Genomic DNA, 18,089 nt, shown 5'->3' with positions numbered 1-18,089 from the left:
TTCTAAAAAAAAAGATATTGTTTTTCCTGCCGAGGCTGAATATTCATATTTTTCTGCCGATTGTACGCTGAAAATATTCTTATGAACACTGTAAGATTATAGCAACATTTCTGTTTTCGAATGTATTTGGTGTCTGGATGATAGTAGAGTAATTTTGGAGCCAGCCTGCAGGAATTAACGTCTAGCAGAAATGTTATTAGCATCGAAACTACGGCTTGTGCTGTTTTTGTTACTTTTTAGCTAGTTTCCCGTTTGGAGGGAGGAAGAATTTTACACGGTATAAACTTTTCAAAATCTCAACCTCGGGTTTATTCTTAAAATATTCTTAAATTTTGGCACATTTCAGCCTCAAAATTCCTATCAAACGTATTCTTATAAAAAGGAAAGCGTGTACGAAACATCCGTCGCTTTTCTTGATTTATAATAATTAATATTACTTTCAGTATATAACGACATTAGCTCTGTTAATGCCACTCCTAGACCATAAAAAATCAGCTTAAAACCACTAAACAGTAGTTAATATATTATATATGTTATTTTAAAATGAAACTTTTTTTTTGGTATTTTATTCATCGTCACTGTATCAGTGAAAAACATATATATCTGATGGAGAATTTTTTGTCGACACGGCATCTTTGTAGTGTGGTTAAAACTCCTGACCCTTTGATGACTTTTAAATTTAGCTACCCTTATTAACGTGTAGGTAAAAAAAAAATTAAAGGAGGTAAAGTCTGCCTTTTGAAACATTTTTTTTCGTTCCTCTTTCCTAACGATGGACATGAAATCTTTGTTGTCGTCGGCTATTCGCGGCCTTCCTTGTGAATAATCTGATTTACATTACATTACCACGACTTGAGCGATAATCTCGACAACGTCCCCCTTTACCATTTTTCCATACATATAAGATAAAGTTAAGCAACTGTCGTGCTAAAATTTAATTATTATAGTGTAAAAGCTTTTGGACATCGAACTGAGATAAAATCTACTTCGGCCTAACTATGGAGTTCACATACATTAGGAATAAAGTACATGTTGCTATATAAGCCGAATAACTCGGGAACCTTCGTTAGCTACAAGCAACTAATAGTATACTGTACCTGATTATTTCATTGAGTCCTATTATTTGATTGCCCCTCTTTACAACGAAATAGTTCATTGCTCGATATGGTCAGCAAAGCCATGACAGTCTCCATTGGTGGTTTGATCCTTTCCATCTCTTTTGGCGTTCTCGTGCTGATTGATTTAATCGGCAACACGCTAGTGATTCTAGTGGTAGTAAGCAACCGTTATATGCACACTCCAGTGAACTATCTCCTCGTAAATTTAGCCCTGGCTGATGTTTTAATCGGCTTGGCAATTCTTCCACAGTACGTGCTGCGTTACGCATTTCACCACCCTGAAGGTATTGCCGGCGACTGGATGTGTAAGTTCATAACTGGTAGAAATTTTATTTGGGTTGGGGGAGCTGCGTCGCTATTCACGCTCATAGCCATCGCATTCGAACGGTACTTTGCTATTATCCACCCATACACAGCACTTGGGAAAATAACCGCAAGGAAACTGAAGATACTGGTCATGGCAAGTTGGGCTTTTGCAGCCTTAAAGGATGGAACACCTTTCTTCGTCATAAAATACGATTCAGTTATTGATTTTTGCATGGAAACATGGTCTGACATCACGTCCGCGCGTGCTTTTACAGCGGTCATTTTCGTGCTAGTGTTACAAGTAGAACGTGAGGGACTGGGCCCAGCCCCAGGTTACTTATTATTATGGGATCGAAAATCCTACGCGTTGGCGAGAATTGAAAACGAAACGAGGATCGATGAGAAAACGTGTTGTCATTGTAGTTTTGTAGTAGTTCCTGTGCGAGATTGAGTAGAGTGTAACATTTGGTGACCCCGACGTGACAAAGAAACCATCGAAATGTCTATAGAAGTCGTCGAAGAGATTCAGATAGAGGTGAGAACAGCAATTTGTCAGCTTAGCGAAGCGAGTCTTCGAGAAATCTGTGCGGGGCTACATATCGAAGTTAAAGAGACGGATACGGGACGTCTGGCGTTAATACAAATCCTAACGAAATATTTAGACGCCGAAGAACTCGGAACTGAAGCACTAACGAATCTCAGAGAAACAATTAAAGAAAAGAAACCGGCAACGAAGGACGCGAAGAGTGAACAAGAGGGTGGTGTGAAAACCGAACATGTGGATCAGAAGTCTGCTGTCAAGTCAAGCACAAATGCAGTTACGCCTAAAGAAACCACAGCGATTCCACCGTTCAGGAAGGAATTTAAAATATCGGGACAGATTGGAGATTCACGTCAGAAAGATCGCTTGAGCTTTACCAGTCTTGCTCACCAAATTAACGCTGGATTGAAACGGGGCTATAAAGAAGAAGAAATTGTCGAGGCCGTTATTCGAGCCATCAATCCAGGCCTTAGATTGAGGAGCTACTTGGAAGGTAAGCCCGATCTAGATCTTGCCAGACTACGTAAAATACTCCGGTCACATTTCCAAGAAAGGGGGGCTACGGAAATGTATCAGCTGCTCAGTTCGGCAGTACAGGAAGCTGGGGAGACCCCTCAGGACTTTCTTGTTCGCCTCCTTGATCTAAAGCAGAAAGTACTGTTTGCATCTCAAGAAGCAGGATCTGATTTGAAGTATGACCCAAAGCTGGTACAGTGCATGTTTCTGCATTCATTATTAACTGGGTTACGGAATGATAACATTAAAATGGAGATAAAACCATGCCTGCAAAACACCCAAGTGGAAGATGAAGAACTTTTTGAGAAATTGAATGCAGCAGTTAGTAATGAAACAGAAAGAATGCAGAAGCTTGGTTCCCGTCATGACCAGCTCACAAACCGAACCCCCACACAGCTTGTAGCTCAATTGGCCACCCATGACGACAGCCATGCCTCAGTTGAAGGTAAAACCCCAGAAAAGCCACCAAAAGTTAACCTTCTTACTGAAGTTAGAGAGTTGAAAGCGGAATTGGCTGCTATCCGGGAGGGCATGGAACAACAAAGCCGCGCTAGCCCTCACCCACAGTACAGCCCTGTAGAGCAAGGGAGGGTTCGCCCTAGAGGGTGCTGGAATTGTGAAAGACAAGGAAGGGGTTTCCGTTGCAACCATTGTTTCAACTGTGGTGATGTCGGCCACTTCAGTTACCTATGCCTAAGGTCAAGCCGAAGGGGCTATAACTCAGCAAGCATCCAGGGAAACAGACAAGGGTTGCCCCCACGGGACAAGGAGCAGCCCCCCCGATTCATGAGCAGTCCCAACAATGCATGAACTGTGGAAAGAGGGAGGATTGGGCACATCAATACTTGCGGTGTTCACAGTGCCATACTAGCCACTATTGTTCAAAAGTTTGTCAAAGGGAACATTGGGAGAAGCATAAGAAACTATGTCAAGCCATTAGCGAAGTTGAACTGAGGAAAGTGACAATTCAGATTCAGAGGAACACCTAGAGGGAGCTACGCGACCTAGAAGGGAGAGACGACCCCCTCGGATTCTGACTTACAGTCAGATGGGGGTACCCGAGTACCAACGTTTAAACCCAGTAGTAAACGCAATTCAATGCCCTCAGGTGATACTTCCCTACCAAGTCATGGCCAACTGGCTTGTACCTCACTGCCGGTGTGTTCACTGCACCCCGCACATCCCATTTATTCCACAGCTGCAGTATATACCACAGCCCATATGGACAAACCAGTAATGAACACTCCTGAAGTCACAACTGATTACTCCGAGTATTAACCATGGACAAGCAGACCTGTTGCTCGCCTTCTGTGACTTAACTCATAAGCGAAATTTGTGTTGGATTTTCCCTCTAGTTACAAACTGTTAAAGACAAAACCTGCGGATAATGGGACTGCCACAATAAGTATTCAGTTTGAAACATGATGAGAACTGACGCTCCCTCCTAACCATTGTTCTTTTTGGTTTTGTATTTCCTGTTATAATGTCGGGACGACATTTCTGTTGGAGGGGAGTGTGTTACAAGTAGAACGTGAGGGACTGAGCCCAGCCCCAGGTTACTTATTATTATGGGATCGAAAATCCCACGCGTTGGCGAGAATTGAAAACGAAACGAGGATCGATGAGAAAACGTGTTGTCATTGTAGTTTTGTAGTAGTTCCTGTGCGAGATTGAGTAGAGTGTAACACTAGACTCACTGATTCCCCTGTCCTTGATGGGTTATCTGTATGGAAGAATTGTCCACTGTTTGTAGTTTTCTGGTACACCTCCTGTGCGAGAGCTTTCGGGATTTGCTCTGCTGCGAGCGAGAAAGAAGATCACCAAAATGATTCTGATTGTAACAGTGCTTTATGCTTTATTCTGGACTCCAGCTGTGGTGTTACATTCCATTTCGTATTATGGAATTCCCAATATCAGTTACGGCTCAGTCGCATACAACGCTTCCGTGGTGTTTGTCTTCCTCAATTCCTCTGTGAACCCTTTCGTTTACAGCTTTCAAAATGAACGCTTTCGGAGAGGATTTCGAGACTTATTCAAATCTCGTGAAGTCGAGTACAATATAGCCCATCTCGGTCAACCCGCATTAAGCAGCTTAGAAAGGGAAACGCGAGAAAACAGAACAAAACGCAAGTTTCCTGATTTTCATCGCTGGACCGCCAAAGTCGCTGACGCCAGAGTATAAACAACAAGGGAAACTTTGCCATTCTCGATGCTAATTACATGACTAATATGAAAATCACTAACTTAGCATATGACTCAATAATTTGTGGCTGAACACTATGAATGATAAATACTTTCAACTGCAGTGGTAGGCTTTCCAAGAAATATTGTGAGTAGGTTACATAATCAAAACTTTTAAATCGTACTTTGCTTCAATTCCTCTTTGAATACTTTGGTTTGCATCTTTCAAAGTAGCCGGCGCTTTTGGAGGATTTCGAGATATGTTCAGCAGTCTTGAGTTCACCTGTCTAGTTTAATGAAGATCTTTCCTTTTTATTATTATTAAAAGTATTAAGCTTTGTCATCTTTTCTTTTTAGGTCGTTTGTACAAGAAGCTGAAAACATTGATATGTAATCGAAGGGAGTCAAGTGGTCGATTCGGAATGTTTATTCTTTCGGTTTCCTGTTTAACAGACAGCTGGTGACTTTAAAATCGTAATCCCGTGATTAAACTATGGCGAGCGTGAATAATAAGTTCCCCCTTTGCCTAAGGCATAGCCAACTCGTAACGCCGCTGGTGTGCTTGTCACAGCCGTCAAACGCAGCCTTGCCAAAACCGCCGTTCCTAAAGATTTCACTTTTGGCTGGAACCGCATTCATGTAAGGCGTTTCATCGCTATGAACCGACTGATTCATGTTATTACACTTTTATTTCGAAATTTGGATCAGTTGTGACTGGTAATTCCCATTCAAGAGTGATTTCAGAATGCGAATCAAGTTTCCCCCTTCTCAGTACCGTCCGGCCTTCTTTTTGTTTGTATGTTAAGTGTATCTGTGGCAAAGGATCATCCATCTCAGTTTATTTCGTTAACATAACTGTGCCAAGTTATTCCTAGTGTCTCCATGAAGACAATACCGAGCTTTTACTTTACTTGCACAACAGAGCTCGCTTGACAGAGGCTCTAAAGCGTCGACTTTGAAGAGTGTACACAAAGGGATTGACTGTAGAGTTCAAACAGGTCAACAGCACAGTCCATCTATACAGTGGTGAGCCGTACACGGCATCGGAAATGTTAAATGCCAGGATGTAGAGAATCAGATTTGGCAACCAACATATTGAATAAATAACTGTTAACGTGATAGCCATTTTGGTGGCTTTTCTTGGAATTAAAATGGCTCTACGATGAAGCCTTGCTATTGACCTCTTTACCCACAGATGATAAACCACTTTAGAGTATAATACTGCCATGATGGAAACAGGTATTGCTCCGACTACAGAAAACCAAATTATTCCGTAGATTTTAGGAAGCAGAGAATGTGGCCAGTTTTCTACACAAAAGTTGCTTCGGTCGTCATAAGACATGATAAAAAACAGAGGAAGATTGAGCAAGCAAGCGAAAACCCACGAAGATGACACTAATACTCGCAGTTTCGACTTGGACAACTTGCGACGAACCCGATAAGGCCGGGAAGCATGGCGGCGTTCGAAGGCGATTGTCACCAGTGTAAAGACAGATGCTGCCCCTCCGGTCCACATGAGATTTCCTCCCGTGATAAAACGGCACAAGAAGTCGCCTACGGAGCCAAGAGGATGTGCGAAAGCGTGGTTCAACACATACCGCGGAATTGCAAACACTGCCACCGTTATGTCTGCCAATGCCAAGTTTAGGAAGAGAAAGTCGAGAGTCGAACGACGAAACTTGAACCGCTTTCGCTGAAGAATTATCAAGCAAACCAATACGTTTCCAACAAAATCGGTTAGGGATAACAGTAAAAAAGTGGCCGAGAGAACCACATCGTTTACAGAGGCCATTTCAACTTTGTAAGGTTGACATAAGTCACAAGACTTAAAGATGTTTTTTGACGAGGTGAATTGACCGGACTCAAGTCACGAAAGGTTATTTTGTCCCACAAATATGCTGATTAGTTTCTCAACAATACGCCAGCTTGAGTTAATATTTGAGGAAGGGTGTTATTCCCCAAGAGGACGGTTATAAATTGGAATTGTGAGTTCAACCTGAAAGCAAAATAGGCAGGAAACTGAAATTATTATTTTCCTTTTCAACCACGCGTTGTATGTAATTTCACCTTATTTTACCTGCGACCTAATTTCTATTTTAGTTTCAAGGTGCATGCCCTTTCTATTTTGCAACTTTCATAGAATCATTGACCAATTTTCGCTTTTGTAGTTTATACTCGGTTGTCGTTAGTATATACAAGTCAAAACATGTTCATTTTTAATCCTGATATGTGATAAGTCAAATTAAAAATGCCGAAATATATACTATCCTTTCAAGACCGTAATAGAAGAAAATAGATATAAATTAAATGATTATAAATGTAAAAACAGAGCCACATACGGGATACCTCCGAATGAATTTGCTGGTGGACAATGTCAATAATTCATGAACAATGAAAGATGAAAGTCCTTCATGATTAAAAATATTTATACGTCAATAACTTAATACTCAATTTGAGCAGACATTGCATGAAAATATGTTAAAGCCCGTTATCGTACAGGGCGATAAAAATTTAATAGGAAAACTGTCTAAATAACTGCGACAAAATTGGTGGACAGTCTAATCCATTATTCCGGCTGCCTTTTTATTTAAACAGAAGGATCTTGCTGTCAATTATCCCTGTAAAAAAGTGCTTAAAACTGATAAAAAAAAGAGTGCATTGTCGTCCAGACAGCCTACAAGACTTGCGGGCCTCTAAGATTGCCTTTACTAGTTTATTATTTCCATCTACATAACTATTTTTACATGTATTTCTTACCTACGATGTGGTCGGAATCTGACATCGTTAAGAGCCTTTTATTTACTTGGCGGTGTAATTTTCCTGAAGATGTTTTTGCGCTCACAAACAGTAAACTGAACGCACCGGTTTTTAATGAAATATAAACATTTTTTTTCCAGATCAACACAGATTAAACTTTAGTTGCATCGTGCTTATCTGTTATAAGTAAATTACGTTCCCGTGAATGGCCATTTTAATACAGGATGTCAAATGTCTCATTAACCCATACATGTCCGTGAAGTCCATGTCTCTGATTTGTGACATTTATAGTTGCCGTGGATCTTGTTAGCATAGTTATGGCAGATACGTCAGGACATCAAGGAAATTATTGCTCAGAGTATTAGTTTAAAAAACAAATGGCACCTCATTATGCGCGGCTGCTATACCTCCAGCAGCGTGCTTTCTTTGTTTGCACTAATGCAAGTTTTGAAGTCCCCGGCTGTATGCGATGCACATTACTTAAAGTTTGCATATAAACCAGGAATTAATTTGTGTTGTTAAATGGCAGAATGGAGAGGCAAAGGGGCCTGTGTTATTTCACTGTTTTCTTCCCATAAGAATATATTATTTTATAGGAATAGCAAGGCTGAAATTTGCGAAATATTAAGTATTAAGAATAAACCCAAGGCTGACATTTTGAAAAGAAAATATTCACAAGAACATTTTCAGCCTAAAATCGATAAAAAATATAAGAATATTCAGCCTGAGCGGGAAAAACAATATTCTTGTAGAAAGATAAAAGAGTGTATTGTCTTATCAGAACAATTGCAACTTGAAACTGATGTTCACCAATGCTACATTCCCAGTCTGATAGAGCTCTCTTAAAAGTATAAATAAGTAAGAAAATTTTGCCTGTGTCATAGATGAAGTCAGTCCTGCCGGCAGGTGCTACAGAAGCGAACAAGAAGCGAGTGGCGGAAATGAATATGCCGATATAATCATGACTGAAAACGGAATTAAATTAGTCTTTTTTTAACGAAGACTGCAGCAGCCTTTTAGAAGAAGTTTGACTAATTAAACGTTTCTTCAGTTTCGAAAAATGCTGATTGGGCAATTGAGAGAGGAAGAACTTAAGAAGAATATTTCCGTAGTTGTTGTTTTCGTTTATTGCATGACAAACTGCCGCCTAGCCACAAGTGCTGTTTTGTTTTGCCTGGGGCTGTTGCTGTGGTCGTTTTCATTTTGTTGTGTTTTGTTCTGCTTTCTTTCAATTTTTTTTTTCTTTACCTGCGTAGCAAGCGTTACCTTACGCATTCTGGTCGCGCGCACCTCCAATTTACTTGCGACCAGAATGTAGGCTCTTTGTACGGGACCGCTTGCTAAGCGGGCTAATTTTTTCTTTATTTTCTGTCTTTATTCTCTTTTTTTATTATTATTTTTAGCATTTCGCCACAAAGAAAAGGATGTCATCACGTACGCTCATATTTGAGTAATAAGTCCAGAAGCTTCAATTAATTACGTGTGTTGTTTTTAACGAGTTATTTTGCCGCTATGGTAACACTTTGCGTCACGCAAAAAACTTCAAATTGTTCACCAAATCGAGATTTAGCATTGATCCATCTGGGAAGATGCGCTGGAAAAATGCTGCAAAGCATTAGGAGCCACCTTATTAAGTTTGACCCCAGTGGTAACGAAAATCTGTCCTGGAGCTGAACAATGAAAGCAGCCATTAATTGCGTGACCGGATGCGTCACGCTTTAACACGTGACGAACATTGTTTCAACATAATAGACTATAAAATACTACAAATATTAAACGTTTCAGTTTGATTTTTCATCACACTTAGTCATGTCAGCTTAGGTAAGAGTTTTTCGCGTATGTTGTTTTTAAGGTGAAATTGAAGAAAGGGAGCAGAGGCGCCATTCTCAGGAAACGGAGCTTCGAATAAAGGTAAATGTAATCACACTGGTAATATCTAATGTTGAATGTAAACAGAGGGATTCCGAGAAGTTAACTTAGTCCGTCCTGTTTGTCATATCTTCGACTGAAGATAAGGACAGTTAGTTCCCGCTCCAGTTGCTTGGTATTTCCATAGCCAATGCGACATCTTATATTTCCTACATATCACTACAATTATCTGCTAGCTCTTGATCGGCATTGATAAAAATTTTTAGCCTCATCGTCGTCCCTGACATTTCCTGGTATCATGCTTATGTAGAATATGTCGCGAAGACAAAGTCAACACTTGCAAGCTGTAGGTTGCGCTGTTTCCCAGGATTAACTGTGGGCTTTTAGCGAATGAGAAGACAGATGGTGACTACAATGTATAATAAATATATTTATTGATTTCTCAATTGTGGTGCTAGTAATCTATAATTCACTTTAGTTGAGCCAACGTTCTCAGTGGAATGCTGTCTTCACTAAGCATAACCTTATGACATCGAGATTGTCTACAGGCATTCGCTCTTCATTTCTACGAGGTTACGACAGATGAGGCCCAGAGCCAAATCAAGAGCGACTGACATGATTGTTTCAGTAGAACTTTAACTCTCTGTATTTCCTTCAAAAATTGATTTGAATTCCTATTATTTCTCTTCATATCTAGAAGTGTTATCGAAATCGCACGTGGCTGTATTTTCGTTTGAAACTTCAGCAATACACCTGTAAATAGTGGACCGAAATGTGGGGAAAGACAAATAAAAAAATAAGTACGGCAAAAAAACAAAAAACAAAAAAACAAAATACCAAAAACGTCCAAAGACAATTTGCAGATTAATTTATTCTCTTTTAGACCTTAATCTAAACAAAAAGCTATTTATATCGATTTCTTTGGTAGAAGAAATCCAACATTTTTCTTTTAGTGTTATAAGAAAATTGCACCGTGTTGACCGGATCTTTATGAATATGGCTCACTACCATATGTTACCTCTGTTGCAGGCGTGAATTCAGCCATGAACCCATTTATTTATGCTCTGCACAATACCAAGTTTCGCCAGCACATAAGGCGAGCCCTCTGTTGCAGGACATTCCATTCAGCGGACTTCCTCGAAGGTCATATTAGTAATTCTTTGCAATGTGAATATACATTAAAGAAATATAGCGGTGTCTTAGACTTTGGAACTTATTGTTAATCTTCGTTCAGACTGTGACCGAGCCCCTTTCCCGCCACCTCATAGTTAAGTGACAACCCTGGTGAAGCAATGATGCTTTCCAACAAATCAAAACCTTACTAGAACAGAGAAAAATCTACCATAATGTTGCTCGACCCGAAGTTTTGTTCTTTAGCGGCATTGATCCTACTTTATGTCAATCAACGGATGCTTTTATTTCCAAACAATGTCCCTTACACATGACATTTTCCATTGTAAACTGAATAACATTTGATTTGAATTTTATTTTGGATGTTATTATATTTTCTTTAGTTTAAATAGATTATTCCATATATTGTCATGGAAATTCCTTAACAAATTGTTGTTGTTGTGGTTTTGTAAGATTATGTTCACGAAATCACACGACATGAACTATTCTTCTTGCTGAAAAATACTGTATCATAATTTGGCTCTAGCTAATACGAATGCTGGGCCCGAGGTTGGACATACGTTTGGAATTTAATAGTTCCCTCGTAAACTATATACATGTTTGTTGAAGAATAACAGAGTTCTGACGTCTTCTAGCAAGTTGTTCATGATTTACAGGACATTTCTAACCCTAAAAATAGAACGTTTAATATTGATTTTCTCTCTCTAAATCAAAGAATAATTTATGAGCTTAATGATGTAAAAATAGTTATTTGTCTTTGCGGTTACATAGTCTTTTTCGTTTAACTTCGGGTTAAAAATCTTATCGTAGAGAAATCATTAAATCGACAAAAGATTTTGGTAGCAAATAGAGTTGCCCAGTGACGTTAACCTTCAAGCAACACGTTCCGAGCAGAAGATTTCGGAGTCAATGAATTTCATAATATATTGAGTTACTCTGTTCCACTGGCGAAGAAGGACAAATTATTAAAGAAATTTGAGTGCTTGGTCACAGGTCTATGCAGACCCTTTTCATGTAAAATGGCTTTCAATTTAAAATTCTTCTGCCGCGTGCATTTAAATTAGCCTCACTAACTTCGTTTGAGTGTAAAAATTATTTTGAATTACAAAATGTGTTATTACGGGGTTAATAAGTCTAATTTTAACATTTACAAAACATTTTATAACTGGCAGCTGTTTATGAAAAGTTTTTGACTTTCCTTTTATTGCCATAGGATATACGGTCTTCCGGAGCTTAATATGTCCGCTGTGCCAAATAATTAGTTTTTATCACATGGGGTTTGTCTGTGCGGATAAGTGCCCACAAGTACACAGCAACGTTTCAGCTTCACAAGAGCTGAAAGGTTCGCAGTATTCGGTGGTTTTGGCTAAAGCTTTTATGTAGGCTACGAGCAGGCTCTCATCGTTGGTGTATGACAAAACGAAGCGAGAGGCCCTTTACCAGATGCAGCTCGCTTCGCTTGCTGACTCAAGATCGCGACTTTGCTCATCGACTTTGCTCCTGCCGTAACGCATGAACGCCTGCTGCGGGCAAGCTTTTATGAGGTCAGTGCTTCATGTAGCTTTGAGGACGTATTGGTTTCGTGTAATTCGCACTGTCTGTATATGAATTGTTTTTAGCGTGGAGGTTCATCAGTGAAAAACAATATCGAAACTGTCCATAACATTCGCTATGGTTTTAAAAATATTTCTGTTTTCAAGGCTAAAAAAGTAAAAAAGTAAAAAACACCAAATGTTTTCGACATTAGGTTATCTTTAGGGTACTGGTAAAGACCGTCCGCTAATTGTGTATTTAATATATCAGTTAATTACGTAATTCTCGATGGGAACAGTTTCGCAATGTAGTAATGAACCTGTCTGTCTAAAGATGGTTTCCACTGTTGGATCATTTAACGAATTGACGCCAGTTTTTTTTTGCGTCTGTCTTCTTATCGATGATCAATTGCGTAATAACGTTGTCAAAGTGGCTGTGGAACCACATGCCGCAGGCGAGTGGTTCCGCAGTAAACTGACAGGACCGCAAAATGGTCAAATGCCGGGAATAAATGAGGGGAAAAGACGCTATAAACTTGCTGTAAACAAAGATAAGTGAATTTTATTCAAAATGACGCAAACAGTGTCAATAGCTTTTCTCGCTTTTTGATTGGCTACTTAAAAAAGTCCATAAAATCTCATTGGTTAAAAAGTTGACAGTTTGACAGCTAAAAGTTGAACTTGAAAGCTTGCATAAATTAAAATTTTGTCCGTCTATACTCTTATTGATGATAAAAATGAGCCACTCAGCGGACGAGAAATTAGACAGTTAATGTAAAATAGGCCTTCGAGGATTCAACGCTTTGTAGTTGATTGAGCCTTGCAAAGTATGCGCCAGCTAAGAGAATGCGAAGGATTCACACGTAGATGGTGGGCAGGCTCAGAGTCGCCACAACTGTTAGTGTGTTCATCAAATCGCACCTGCACATTTCTCATGATTTTACCAATGTAGCTGTCTCACCACAAGAAAAGATAAGCCCGATGATGTGCTTAAACGTCTTAACAATTACCATCCTTACATTGTTTTCATAGAGAGAGAAAATCCCGACCATTTCCTTGACACTGCTTTCACTTATGACAACCAATTCGACTGCAAAGTCTACAAGAAACCGGGAAAACTACCTACACATTGGAAATCGGAAATTCCCACTGGAAAAGAAATTGCATCACTGCCGCCCTCCACGGAGCCAAACGTATCTCTTCTGATTTTAACAACGAAATCAAAAAATTGAAAAAAACTTTTCTAAATGCTGGATACCCTAAGCGTTTTATTTCCCAAACAGTGAACAGTTTCCTGAATGATTCGCCCGTAAACGATGTTTTAATTCCCAGTTTCCCCTTTGAAGAAGGCAGGAAAGTTTTCATTAAGCTCCCTTACTGTAATAAGAACGAAAAACTTAGTAAAACTTTCATTTGTAAATTAAGCAATTTCACGAATTCAAAGTACATTTTTATTATCCTGTGGCAAACGAGACAAATCAAAAACACTCAGATCTCACGCAGACTACAAAGGAGATTTTCTTCTTAAATAAGGTAAGGGTTTTTGGAATTGGGCCACACACCCCCACCCAATTTTAATGGGATTTCGCACCACAGAATCAGGCCACACATGGACACGAAGTTTGACCTTTATAACTGCATTTTAGAAACGATATTCTTATCCAAAAGTCTAAAATCTGAGGACAACACCAGGAGGAAAATTCTTCTAACAAAAGAAAGCATAGATAGATAGCACTACGGTTAGCCTACGGTAAAATGGTCCTTCGGATTCGCAAGTAGTCGCGAGTAGCCTCAAGTTGTATTCGCATAGGGACTTGCGTTCAGGGGCAAAACTGACTCGCAAGTTTCCTCGAAAGCGAAAGCAAGTCGCAAAAAAAAAAAAATTTCAAGGCTATGGGCTTAGTCCTATGAGGCCAATATCCTGTATTTCGTTGGCTAACAGGTTACTATAACAACCAATGGACTTCACTCAACTTGGTTGACTTGCGTTGGTGGCCAAATGGTGAACAACTTGCGTCGACTCACGTGCAAATTTGATATCGACCAAAGTGAGCGCAAGTCATCGCAGGTGCACGCAAGGCCTTGCCAAACGGAGTCGCTAGCTAGTAGACCCAAGTTTTCCACTTTGTTATACCTGCGAGATCGTTTGGCCAGGGCTTAAGGTGAAAATTACCCTTCAGATAGCCTTAATAAAAAAATGGGTTGCATGCGTGGTGTTTCGATAAACCTGAACAACATTCTGGTTGGCCTCAATGGCATTTCGCTCGTTCGAAATTATCTCTGACTCGAGAGAGATTAGTTTTTTGGTAAGGTGAAATTTCTGTATGCAGTTGCATTCAGTAGGTGTAGACCTTCCATGCATAGTTATACCGAACCATCTGACTAAACTATATATACATACGCTCTCTATCTCAGGCTATAATCAGGCTATAATCCCTATTGGTCTGTTGTTTTTCGCTTGTTTTGTTTCCGTTCTTTGTTTGTTTGTTTTTCCTGTTCTGACTGTTTTTGTTTGGTTGTCTGCTTGTACATGATTTAAATTTATCTGATGTCTTTGGTATCTTTTTTTTCTTGGCCAGGCGACGAGTAACCTGTATGACGCTAACCATTAGCATGACCTGCAACATAACATGGATTCCAATCACCGTCATATTTCTTCTGATTTGATTCAGTTCACAAGTGACCCGGGATTCTCCAGTGGATCAACTGGAAATTCTGCTTATCGCTTTTAACTCGTGCATCAATCCTATGGCGTACAGCTTACACGGCACTCCATTTAGTAAGAGCTTAAAGAACATAATCTGGTCCTGTAAGCCACGGTGTAAAATGAACATTGTTGCACCAACTGTGCCCGATACACAACCACGTGTAGAAGATGATGTAGACGTCACATCATATCGAAATGGGGCCTTCGTAGAAACCAGAATTGAAAGTAGACTGTCAGAAAGGAGTCAACAAAACCACCAGAGTTAATAAATAGTCATTGAAATATATTTCCATCAAAATAGCATTGAAGATGTCCATTACGTCCATGGAAACTTTATCTCGGTGTTGGCGCTGTTTTAACGTTCTCATTGGTAGTAATAGCTGTTCAACGTCACTTTGAAGTCGTTCATCTGCTCTGTGATAGCTGGAAGCTCACCAACAAAGACTCTATTAACTACTGTTGAGATGACAGGCTGCCGAGCTGGCTTGACGGCGTCATTTTCATTTTGCCCCTCTTCTTTGTGGCTCAATATGATGGAGATGACGAGTTAATTGCCCAGAGTACTGGCCAGATGAAGTTTTTTAGTTTACTATCATTAACAGAACGATTGTTTATGTTTTTGTTTTTGAACTATTTTGGGAAATAATTCGTGGTAGGACACATATATAGTTTACTTTTATTTACTGCCGTTTGCTTGCGGTTAGCATTTATATACTGTTTGCTTGCGATTAGCATTTATTTACTGCTGTTTACTTGAGGTTAGTATTTAGTTACTGCCGTTTGCTTGCGGTTAGCATTCATTTACTACTGTTTGCTTGCGCTTAGCATTTATTTACTGCGGTTTGCTTGCGGTTTGCTTGTGTTCTAATAAAAGTTGTATTAACGTATATAAGTTACTCCGCTGTAACCGTTTCCACCGCTTACAGATGTCGGCTTTCGAAGGGCGTCTGTTGGTCGGTTCTGAATGTTTATTCTCTCGCGTTCCTGTTTAACACACAGCCGGTGACTTTTCAATCGCGATCCCGTGATTAATCTATAACGAGTGTAAATAATAGGAAGAAGTTCCTCCTCAGGCAAAGACTTTGCCTGGGGCAGTTCCCGGATGAACAACTCGAATCGTCGCTGTACGTCCCACAGTCTTTAAACGCCGTTCCAAAACATTTCACTTTTGGCAGGAACCGCACTCATGTGAAGCGTTTCCGTGATCTTTGTGAACGCTGAATCATGTTATTACACTTTTATTTCGAAATTTGGATCACTTGTGACTGGTATTTCCCATTTAAGAGTGGTTTCAGAATGGGAATTAAGTTTCCCCCGCTACCGTATCCTGCCATCTTTTTTGTTTTGTCTTTTTTAGTGTATATGCGGCTGAAAGTATCATTCAACTCAGCTTAAACGTCAACGTAACTGTGCCAAGTTGTTGCCAGTGTCTCCATGAAGACAAAACCAAACTCTTACTTTACTTGCACGACAGAGCTCGCTTGACAGAGGCCCTGAAGCGTCGACTTTGAAAAGTGTACACAAAGGGATTGACTGTAGAGTTCAAACAAGTCAACACTACAGTCCATCTATACAGCGGTGAGCCGTACACGGCATAGAAAATGTTAAATGCCAGGATGTAGAGAATCAGATTTGGCAACCAACAAATTGAATAAATAACTGTTAACGTAATAGCCATTTTAGTGGCTTTTCTTAGAATTAAAATGGCCCTACGATGAAGCCTTGCTATTGAACTCTTTACCCACAGATGATAAACCACCTTAGAGTATAATACTGCCATGATGGAAATAGGTATTGCTCCGACTACAGAAAACCAAATTATTCCGTAGATTTTAGGAAGTAGAGGATGTGGCCAGTTTTCTACACAAAAGTTGCTTCGGTCGTCATAAGACATGATAAAAAACAGAGGAAGATTGAGCAAGCAAGCAAAAACCCACGAAGATAACACTAATACTCGCAGTTTCGACTTGGACAACTTGCGACGAACCTGATGAGGCCGAGAAGCATGGCGCCGTTCGAAGGCGATTGTGACAAGTGTGAAGACAGATGCTGCCCCTCCGGTCCACATAAGATTTCCTCCCGTAATAAAACGGCACAAGAAGTCGCCTACGGAGCCAAGAGGATGTGCGAAAGCGTGGTTCAACACATACCGCGGAATTGCGAACACTGCCACCATAATGTCCGCTAACGCCAAGTTTAGGAAGAGAAAGTCGAGAGTCGAAGGACGAAACTTGACCCGCTTTCGCTGAAGAATTATTAAGCAAACCAATACGTTTCCAACAAAATCGGTTAGGGATAACAGTAAAAAAGTGGCCGAGAGAACCACGTCGTTTACAGAGGCCATTTCAACTTTGTAAGGTTGATATAAGTCACAAGACTTAAAGATCTTTCTTGACGAGGTGAATTGGCCGGATTGTCCCACATATATGCTGATAAGTTCAGTTTTCAACAATACGCCAGCTTGAGTTAATATTTGAGGAAGGGTGATATTCCCCAAGACGACGGTTATAAATTGGAATTGTGAGTTCAGCCTGAAAGCAAAATAGGCAGGAAACGGAAATCTAATATTTTCCTTGTAATCACGCGTTGGTTATGTAATTTCACCTTTAATTATTTTACTTGTGACCTAATTTCTATTTTAGTGGCAAGGCGTATACCCTTTCTGTTTCGCAACTTTATAATAGAATCATTGACCAATTTTAATTTTTGTGGTTTATGTCGGGTTGTCGTTAGTATATACAAGCCAAAACATGTTTATTTTTGTGATAAATCAAGTTAAAAATGCCGAAATATACACTATCCTTTCATTTTTATTAGAAGAAAATAGATATAAATGGTTATAAATGTAAAAACAGAGCCACATACGGGATACCTCCGAATGAATTTGTTGCTGGACAATGTCAATGACTCATGAACAATGAAAGATGTAGGTCCTTCATCATTAAAAATCTTTATACTTCAAAAACTCAATACTCAATTTTTTTGAGCAGACATTCCGTGTAAATATGTTAAAACCCGTTATCGCACAGGTTAATAAAAATTTGTTGTACAGTCTGATCCATTATTCCGGCTGCCTTTTTATTTTAACAGTAAGATCTTGCTGTCAATTATCCCTGTAAAAAAGAGCTTAAAATTAATAAAAAGGAGTGCATTGACATCGAGACATCCTACAAGACTTGCGGGCATTTACGATTGCCTTAACTAAATTATTACTTCCAAGTGCATAACTATTTTTACATGTATTTCTTACCTACGATGTGGTCGGAATCTGACATCGTTAAGAGCCTTTTATTTACTTGGCGGTGTAATTTTCCTGAAGATGTTTTTGCGCTCACAAACAGTAAACTGAACGCACCGGTTTTTAATGAAATATAAACAGATTTTTTTTCCAGATCGCACAGATTAAAATAAAGTTGCATCGTGCTTATCTG

At 39.6% G+C, this 18,089-nt stretch overlaps 3 protein-coding genes across 4 annotated transcripts; 1 reads left to right on the top strand and 2 right to left on the bottom strand.

Annotated features, from left to right (window-relative positions):
- Nucleotides 1-1,735: 1,735 nt before the first annotated feature.
- LOC149112762 (uncharacterized) lies at nucleotides 1,736-16,377 on the top strand. 2 transcript variants are annotated; one of them, XM_089290747.1, is made up of 3 exons: nucleotides 1,737-2,458; nucleotides 9,272-9,330; nucleotides 10,318-16,377. In XM_089290747.1, exons 1-3 carry the CDS (start codon nucleotides 1,924-1,926, stop codon nucleotides 10,321-10,323), a joined length of 600 nt encoding a protein of 199 aa, XP_089146873.1. In that variant the 5' UTR covers nucleotides 1,737-1,923; the 3' UTR covers nucleotides 10,324-16,377. The 2 variants fall into 2 exon arrangements, with proteins under 2 accessions (XP_089146872.1, XP_089146873.1); XM_089290746.1 differs by lacking the exons at nucleotides 9,272-9,330; nucleotides 10,318-16,377 and adding an exon at nucleotides 5,020-5,999 and having other exon boundaries at nucleotides 1,736-2,458.
- Nucleotides 3,924-6,693, bottom strand: LOC110063979 (galanin receptor type 1-like). Its single transcript, XM_020770978.2, has one exon. The coding sequence runs from the start codon at nucleotides 6,452-6,454 to the stop codon at nucleotides 5,570-5,572; it is 885 nt and encodes a 294-aa protein (XP_020626637.2). The 5' UTR covers nucleotides 6,455-6,693; the 3' UTR covers nucleotides 3,924-5,569.
- LOC149112761 (galanin receptor type 1-like) lies at nucleotides 16,022-17,484 on the bottom strand. Its single transcript, XM_089290743.1, has one exon. The coding sequence runs from the start codon at nucleotides 17,000-17,002 to the stop codon at nucleotides 16,118-16,120; it is 885 nt and encodes a 294-aa protein (XP_089146869.1). The 5' UTR covers nucleotides 17,003-17,484; the 3' UTR covers nucleotides 16,022-16,117.
- Between the last annotated feature and the right edge of the window lie 605 nt (nucleotides 17,485-18,089).

Source organism: Orbicella faveolata, unplaced genomic scaffold (assembly GCF_042242905.1).
Source record: "Orbicella faveolata isolate gen_17 unplaced genomic scaffold, um_ofav_v1 contig_2, whole genome shotgun sequence".
In the NCBI taxonomy this organism is placed as follows: Eukaryota; Metazoa; Cnidaria; class Anthozoa; order Scleractinia; family Merulinidae; genus Orbicella; species Orbicella faveolata.
Note: the sequence above shows the minus strand (reverse complement) of the source record. Positions and strands in the feature narration are given on the sequence as shown.

Coding starts and splice junctions, on each gene's coding strand:
- LOC149112762 (XM_089290746.1), top strand. CDS start 1,924: ATGTCTATAGAAGTCGTCGAAGAGATTCAGATAGAGGTGAGAACAGCA. Junction 2,459..5,019: donor ATTGAGGAGCTACTTGGAAG/GTAAGCCCGATC, acceptor TTTTCTTTTTAG/GTCGTTTGTACAAGAAGCTG.
- LOC110063979 (XM_020770978.2), bottom strand. CDS start 6,454: ATGGCCTCTGTAAACGATGTGGTTCTCTCGGCCACTTTTTTACTGTTA.
- LOC149112761 (XM_089290743.1), bottom strand. CDS start 17,002: ATGGCCTCTGTAAACGACGTGGTTCTCTCGGCCACTTTTTTACTGTTA.